An 8,843-nucleotide genomic window follows, 5' to 3' on the forward strand; every position below is an offset into this window, starting at 1 on the left:
GCAAAAACGCAAAATAATTTTTTTATATTTTTATAATATTAAATAATATAAAATAATATTAACATTAAATTCTGCTTTTAATACATATTACAATTTTTAGTATGAACTGGAATTTAGACTTGTAATGGGCTTACTTAAAATATATTTCTGTAAAAACAGTCCCTTGAGACTATTAACACACCCTATTCCAGATGTGATGTAACATTAAGTTTTTCTTTAAATCAAGTTGACATACTCCCAACTCTTACTTATGAAAATTACAGTTTCACTGCAATTTTTGTTCATTTGTAAATTAATAAAACTGATGGGCACATGGGGCAGCTACTTCACAGAGGATGCTCTGGCTCTGTTCGCCTAACCCCAGACAAAAATCGACGATCCCTAAATATGGATTTATGGATCCTTAAATATGCATTTAGGGATCCATAATTAAGAGTCATTTAAACATTTTAGCTACTTTATCCTAAAACATTAATCGCATTTTGGTCAGCGTTTTAGTTTTGTCATGTGATTTAGTTTTGTCATGTGATTTAGGTTTGTCATGTTCAAACCGGAACTACATGTGTGTTCGCCTGGTGATGCATTCAAGTTTTCTCGGAAGTCTTAGTTGAACGCTGCGAAACCGCTAACTCCTGAAAGCAATGCCATGCCAATAACGTCCTATAAACCAACCAACAACTTTATCGACATTATATGGGTATACTGAATTACTGAATTCAGAAATTCTTGTATCGACTTTAAAGGTCGGTTTCAACTTCATGGCGCATTCTAATTCCTTTTCCAACTGGTAACTCGATAATCCAATTTACGAGCATGAAAAGAACGCACCAAATGAGTCCAGGAAGTGACTACTGATTGACATCCATACAGGACTTTATCACGCATTTCATTAATCGTTAGAGGGGTTTTAGTTTGTGCTTACGCTTTGTGTCCTTGTCGATTTGAAACAGATTTTAGTTCCAGTCACAGCGAGGCAGCAAATGTTGATAAAGAAGAGAAGCCATTGGTGCCTGATAGCTTCAGGTATGGTGTCATTAGTCCTGTTCATGACGCTGCTGTACAGCGGCAGCAGTGACGGCGGGCTGCGCCGGAACAGCTCCAGGCTGAGACACGACTACCAGCTGATGGGCAGACCGCTATACAAACTGGACCTGGGCTGGCCCAAGAACCCGGAGATCTTCACCGGAGAGGTGTTCTGTGTGGCTGTCAACCAGGATGCGGCGGTGGTGTACGTAGCACAGAGAGGTACACACCTTAGTTAATGTGACACTGTTTGTGCTTTGGGTGTGCAAACTAAAGATTTATCAGCAGCAAATGTCACCTGCTAAATAACATTTTTTTCCCCAAAAAATGTTGTTTAGCCTTACAAGCTCATGGCCTGTTTTTGAGAAATATGGCTGAAAATAACATGCCCAAAATGAATTGAATGTATCTCAAGAACTACAGAGTTTATTTTAATTGTTTTGGTATCAAAACAAAGGTAAGACCCTAGAGAATATATTACAGCTCTAAAAACCACCCTGCCTGTTACTGATGAAAGTAAATTAATATGATACACAGCAGAAATTAGGAAACATTATCTATTTCCGCCTAAAAAAAACAGTTCAATATATTAAGATTCCTTTTAAAGCAAGCAGATGAAATCCAAAACCTGTAGTAAACAACAGTACACAATCTGACCTTTTACTGTGCCAAGTTTCATGAAAAAAAAGTTAATCATATGACTTTTAGAGAGGTCCTACTTGATAAAATGGACCTTCCAAATTAGCCATTTTGGCACAATTTGGCACAATTTGTGCCATTTGAACTTTCTCAGTTTTTTTTTCTGTAGGTTCTGTTTCAATCATTTATTCTTATCATAAAATAAATAATTATTTATCATAGATAAGTAATTACATCTAATTGTTTTTGGAGGTTCCTTTTAAAAATCCACATTGCATTCATTCATAAAAAGAAAAAAAAATAGACAAATTGTAATAATCTGAAAATGGAACAGATTAACTCACAATAACATTTCAAATATAATTATATAACAATGAAAATGCAAATAGCAATGAAAACTAAGTTGTCAAAATAATATAATCATATGAAAAAACTAATATATCTCACAATTATATTACAATAATAATGCGCTCTGCGCGTAAAATCATGCAATTCTCCATTCAGACGTTCAAAATTACGCTGGGCAGTTTCTCGGGAACCCATTGGCCAATTTTGATGATTGACATGTCTTTCGAACCGTCAGAGCCAATAGAATCCGAGGGCGTTGACATGAATACGGAACCTAAAGCCATTCACCAATTACAGGGCGGAAAACGCACGTGACCTACATTGACGGAGTTCGCCTCTAGATTTTGTATAAGGTAGCCAGGACACGGAAGAGGCTCTGGGCGGAGCCGAAAACAATGTGAGACGGACTTAGGGAAAATGGATTATCGAACCAAGTGGAAATATTTAGTCTAATAAGGATTATGACCACGAAACAGCAAAGGTAGGACTGAATTTATGCTTTTCGCTTCGTGAAATGAGCTATTTCTTTTTGTCTTCTTTAGCTGCTGGTTCAGTGAGTTTTGCACGTAGCGTGGTGACTCTGGTATTGTTGGAAACGGCAGAGCTTCGGCTTTACTCTGATCGATAGTTTGTGAGGATCGGGCCACCTAGCTCTTTCACTGTTGCGTTTTTTACCGGGTATGCCTCGTTAGCATCTAATTACGTTTTTTTTTTATCAAGCTGCTTAGTGTTCAAGCTGGGTGTTGTTGAGGTAGAAAATATTGTTTCTGTCATTTAGAGGAGCTTTTCCCCGATCCGTGGATATGCAATATGCCTATATTGATAAATGTATAGCATGTGTTTTCAATTGATCTTGTTGCGGCAAGGGCCGAGGACCCAAATTTGGGTCCTCTCGTGAATGACAGGTTAGCTGGTGACAAACATTAATGTTTTTGTTTAGTTTACATCAGTGTAAAGATTGATGGGAAGCTGAGATCAGATTAATCAGCTGAGTAAGCCAAAGTTAATTAAATGGGGAAAATGCAGCTGTCTTTTGAAGAACATTGCTCTGTTCCACCTATTTGTTTATTTACCAGTGATGACAGCAAGAGTGAAAAGAAAACATATTTGCAGGGGTTGAAAACCTCACTGTTTAGTTATCATGTTGAGATGGTCTCACCAATTCTATCGAAAGCCTTCCACAGGCTTTCAAACTCAGCAAACAGCCTGCAGTGCAGATTGTTAGTTTTCAGGAATGTGCTTCTACAAGGGCCAGAAAATAGATGCCTGAGAAGATAATCAGCTAAACATCCAGATTCTTTTACATTGGGAACAACAAGGAACATTCTGAGATGTTGAAAAAAATAGAATTTGTTGACCTCTTTGACTGAAGTAACTCCGATGATTCTGTAGGATGCATCAAAAACAGCAATAGCCTCTTTTTGAAAGGTTCTTTATTGTTCTTTTTTTTTCCATTTTTAGACTTGTTTCTGGTTATCTGAGTCAGTGTTAACTTTTACTTTTCTCCAGGAGCTAATGTCCCCAAGGTGCTGGTCTTCACCACAGAAGGAGAGTTTCTCATGTCATGGAACACAACCACTCTGGAGATGCCTCATGGGATGTTTTTAGCAGATGCATCCTCCAAAGATCCCACCATTTGGATCACTGATGTCGGGGGCGGTCCATATGGCCATTCCATCAAACAGTACTCCCCATCAGGAAAGCTTTTGCAGGTAAATGCTCCTTTTAGATTTTTCTTTTATGCCAGAAACACGATTTTAACACAGAAACATTCTCTATCACTCACCATTGTTTTATAATCTTTTCGCATGTGTCAGGTGCTTGGGACTCCAGGTAAAGCAGGTTCTGGGTTGGACCCTCTGCAGTTTGACCAGCCAGCTGAGATTTTTGTCCATGAATCAGGTGAAATGTATATTGTGGACGGTGATGGAGGCATGAACAACCGCCTCATCAAGCTCTCTAAAGACCAGAAAGTGTTGTGGATGCACGCAGAGAAAGGACAAGGCCTGGCTCAGTTCTACATTCCTCACAGCGTGTCAGTGGATAGTGCCCAGAGAGTGTGGGTGGCTGACAGGGGCAACAAAAGGATCCAGGTGTTTAACTCCATCACAGGGGACTGGCTGGGCACATGGGGCAGCTGCTTCACAGAGGATGCACCCTACTCTGTTCGCCTAACTCCAGACAAAAAATATTTTGTTGTTGTACAGCTAAACACCAATCAGATTACACTGCTGGATGCACCACCTGTTGGGTTAATTGGTCAGTGCAAAGTGGCAAGCGTCATCCAGCTGGCGGAAGATGTGAAGCCCCACCTGGTTGACCTGGATCTAAAGGCCGGAGCTTTGTATGTGGCAGAGATCGGAGCTCAACAGGCTCAGAAATTCACTCCTTTTAGTCTGGGTGGAAGTTTGCTTTGAATGCATGCTGAGTTAAAACTGAAATATTGAATTGGAAGAGCTCAGATGTAACAGAGATTCCAGTTTTAAAATGTGCCAGGATGTCGGTAAGATTTCTAATTATGTTTTAGAAAAAATAAATAAATAAATAAAATCCTCTCAAGCTTAATATTACATGTCCTATATATCGTCTGGTAAATCTTTCTCTAAGAAATCTCGTCGTGAACTGAAAGTTTACCAATTGTTTGAATGACCTTTATTGTTTCTGCTGTTTAGTGCATTTATGTGCCATGTCCCTGCCAGGTTGCACTGCTTGAATACATCAAAATCCATATGAAGATGAGGAGTTTATTTTTTTCATCCTGCTGTTGACTCTTGAAGCTGTTTGTGCTTCATGCTGACTCAGTTTGTACTTTACAAGATTTAACCTGACATTTATTCTCAGTGACGTGACCCATGTTTCAACTTTATAATGGGAATTGTTTTGCACTTTTTTTTCCTGAGTCAGAGTTGATTCTAATGGAATGCTTGTAATATACATGTAAAAGTAATCATACCGTAAGTAAGCTTGTAAGTGGTGAAAGTGAAAAGAATTGTTGATATTTCTCTGTGGTTCAAGGCTGAACCAACTGTCTGAAAGAATAATATGAGTTTGGAATTCAGGCTCTGGTTTACTTTGAAGTATAGTTGTTCTGTTGGCATTAGGGTATAAAGACATGATACTCTTTTTTTTAAATTATTTTTGTGTGGTTATCAAGTTTTTTTTATTCTTTTGTTTGTGATTAAAATCAAGGATATTAATGATGGATACATTGTAAAAGTGTAATTGTTCTGTTCTTTTGGTTTTAGTATTTAGAAATGAGTTTCTATGAAATTATTGTGAATTATAGTTCCCTTGACTGTGGTCGAAAAATGTCATGACTCCTAACTTATTGAAAATGAAGAGAAGTGAGGATGGTGGAAGCTAACCACTAGTGACACCATCTGTAGCTGGCGTTAGCTACTTAAACATCTCAGTCTGTTAATGTTTGCTAACATGATAAAGTATACCATTTTATTAACATCTTTAGTTTTCATTTTAAACAGCTTGTCAGTTTAAACAATGTAGACAAGGGATCTATCACTGTAATGTTTTATAGAACCTCACTTAAGTATTGAGGTTAAAACCTGTCTTATTTAGATGTTTTAAGATGATTTTTTCTTCTATTGTCATAAAGCCTGCAATTTCCTTCAATGTTGAGTGTTTTTATTTTAAATATCATTACATATATCACTATGTAATAAACAAAATTAAGGTAGAATGTGAAAGCAGTGTATGAACTCAAGTCTACATGATTTGTTTAGAAACCTCCCTTTTTCAGAGTCTTACATTGCTGCTAAAGAATTCAGTCAAACTACTTTATATTGTTGCTTCAGTTCATTGAATGTTCCTCCTAGCAACTCATCAAAACAAGTCATACACCTGACTGTGCTGCCATCACTTTAACTTCCACCTTTGGGAATTTTGACAGCAGTCATAAACATTTTCTAAGTATTCTTACTTCAGTGGCTTGAAATAGCATTACAACCCTTCTTAGACTGATGGAGAGCAACAGTTGCTGAAAGAATGTGATTTATTTATCTATTGTGTGGTCCAGACTTGTTTGCACCACACCATCAAACTGATAAAAGTCCTGCTGTTCTGGAGATGGACACGTACTCTGATGATGAGTTATAAATACATTTGATTAGCCTGGCTGCTACTTCTTGTTTTAATTATTGTGGAAGCATTAAGAAGTGTAGTTTCTCCTGCAGTCTGGCTTGGCTATTGTAAAAAAAAGCTGTTCTAATGTTTTTCTCACAATTTTGATTAGTTAAAACTGAGTACACATACAAAACCAGAAGGTGGCTCCCTGGAGCACACCGCAAGCACCATACACCTGCCACAAAGATAGTACCCTGTTGCTCAAGATGGTTCTTGATCTTGAGTGAGAGTGCACTACCTATGAGGAAGCAATATGAGCTGGAACCAATCTTGGTGGGCTCGCGTACCTCGAGAGTGAAAATTCTCAAACACCTAACCATCACATACCTAACCCTAAGCCTAACCAAAACTCAATTCACACCTTAGTCCTAACTCTAACCCCTGACCCAAAAATAGGGTTTCCCCTTGTGGGGACCAGGCTTCAGTCCCCACAACGTAGTATATGTCAGGATAATCGTCCCCACAAGGTATTACAAACAAAAGCACACACACACACACACACACCTTGAACTTCTATTGATCTGAGGACTTTGTATTGATTTTTTTTCATTTACCATTTACCAGACACTTATCCTAACCATTTACCAGTAACTTTCTAACCTTAGACAAAATCTAATTTACACAAGAGGGCACTGTGGTACCAAATTCAAGGTGAGCAGTGGGTGACCACTCTTTTTTTTCTTGTAGATCCTGGACTTTTTAAATGTAAATTTAAAACATTTTCCTTCAAACAGCTTTTAATAGTAGAGCTGTGATGCTCTGACACTCGCACACATTTTGTAGGCACTCTTTATTTCATTGCATGTTTTCAAAATGATTTTTTTATTCTGTTGTTTTCTTCTTTGTGTGTTTGATTATTTCTGTTTTAATTTTGCTGACTTTGTTCATCTGTTGGATGTTGCAAAGCGCTATATAAATAAAGATTGATGGATTTATATTATCCTAATTTTCAGAGAAACTGAATTTCGGGGTTTTAATTGACTTTAAGTCAAAACAATCAGAGTTAACAGAAATAAACAAACAAAACATGTCAAGGCGCCACTGTGTATGTAACGAATTTATCTATTTTAATGTACAAAATACATTAACATTTCATTGATATTACAAAGTCCTGTGTAATTCTCCATACAGTCGACTTATGTTACATTGCTTCCACAAGGTGGCGCTAAGCTCATAAATTAGTAATTTTTTCCCCTCATGTGAACAGTATACTACCTTTTTTATTTAAAATATTTACGGGGGAGTTCAAAAGGTGACTTTATTGTCAATATGTGATTTAAAAAAAAAAACATAGTTCAAAACATATTTTATATTAAAGCCAAACATATTTAGTTGAACTGAGATCACATGTAAGTGGAATTTGTAAAATTGTTTCCTTTAAAATCTGAGTGAATATATATTACATGTAAGCTTCGCCCATCCGCCTCCTCAAAGTAGGTAACACAATTATTTACACCCTCTCCTATTATTCAGAAACAGACTAACACTGTAAAACAGGCACATTCACAATTAAATAATATTCTGCCCACCTTCAATGAAAGGGTTAGGATTAGTTAATTCAAAGCAAAGCAAATTGTCTTTTATTTTCTAAAATATTTTAAATATGCATTTTAACACTATTTGTTTTCAAGCCTGTTAAAACAAAATCAATGTACCATGTTCAGATGGAGAGTAAATCACTCATTCATTTTACACAATAAAACTATTATTTAGTTCTAACATAATTTATTGCTGATTAGTAGAATATTTGTTAATGAAATTACATAATGTCTGTTTTTAATGCCAGGACACTTGTTAAATAAAGAAACAAATTCAGCTTGACGGTGTGGAACAGAAAGGACCTGGAAGGGAGACTAAGCTTATTATCATAATTATTTTAAGTCTTTATGCAGTACAGTAAAGCAGAACATTTAATAACTTCAGTCAAAGGAACCTTTATTGTTTTCATAACTTTATTTTCCACACTTTAGATACATTTTCTTTATGTTATTACAGGAGAGTTCAGGAAATTGAAGGGAATTACTTAGTACCAGCCTTATTAACTTGCATCCTTAAGAAAACTTAAAAAACAAACAAACAAACAAACAAAAAAAAAACTTTAAAATGAATGTAGCACTCACCTATTTGCTCTATCTTGCTTATCACAGGGTTAGTGCCTATCTCAGTGGTGAATGGATGAGAGACAGCACATGCTCAGTAAGTAGTTCATTACAGGGTAGCACACACACACACACACACACACACACACACACAAGGAATTTTATTCCCAGCAAAAAGCTTTTCCTTATGAAAGTATTTGTTGTTAAATGCAACATAGCAGACGGGTCAGTAATAGGGCTTTAAAATATTGTTTTAGCTGCAAACTAATTCCACTTCAACCAAATTTTAGGCCAACCCCAAAACAAGCTAAGAAAACTGATTAAAGGTCTTACTGAAAGACAAATCACCATCTGAATCAACAGAAGGGTGTTTCTGCTCATTATGTTGTGTCAGTGTCTTTATGTGAGATGCCTTTTATTTTTTTTAACTGTTTTAAATTTCTTCTAAAAATGTTTTCAGTTGATTTTCTTCTCAACTGTTTACTTGATATGAATTTAAAACAGATTTTTAACTTAGACTCGAGTAATTTGAAAATGTGTTTCAACTTTGAAAATGAAAAAATAAAACAAAATGCTTCTATTGCCTACTACACA

The 8,843-nt window shown here is 36.4% G+C and overlaps 1 protein-coding gene across 1 annotated transcript; it reads left to right on the forward strand.

The window, feature by feature from the left end:
* The first annotated feature begins 807 nt into the window (after window positions 1-807).
* Window positions 808-6,204, forward strand: LOC103131657 (NHL repeat-containing protein 3). The gene is made up of 3 exons (XM_007543360.2): window positions 808-1,245; window positions 3,520-3,722; window positions 3,828-6,204. Exons 1-3 carry the CDS (start codon window positions 981-983, stop codon window positions 4,425-4,427), a joined length of 1,068 nt encoding a protein of 355 aa, XP_007543422.1. The 5' UTR covers window positions 808-980; the 3' UTR covers window positions 4,428-6,204.
* Window positions 6,205-8,843: the final 2,639 nt, after the last annotated feature.

Source organism: Poecilia formosa, unplaced genomic scaffold (assembly GCF_000485575.1).
Source record: "Poecilia formosa unplaced genomic scaffold, Poecilia_formosa-5.1.2 Scaffold804, whole genome shotgun sequence".
NCBI classification, from domain to species: Eukaryota; Metazoa; Chordata; class Actinopteri; order Cyprinodontiformes; family Poeciliidae; genus Poecilia; species Poecilia formosa.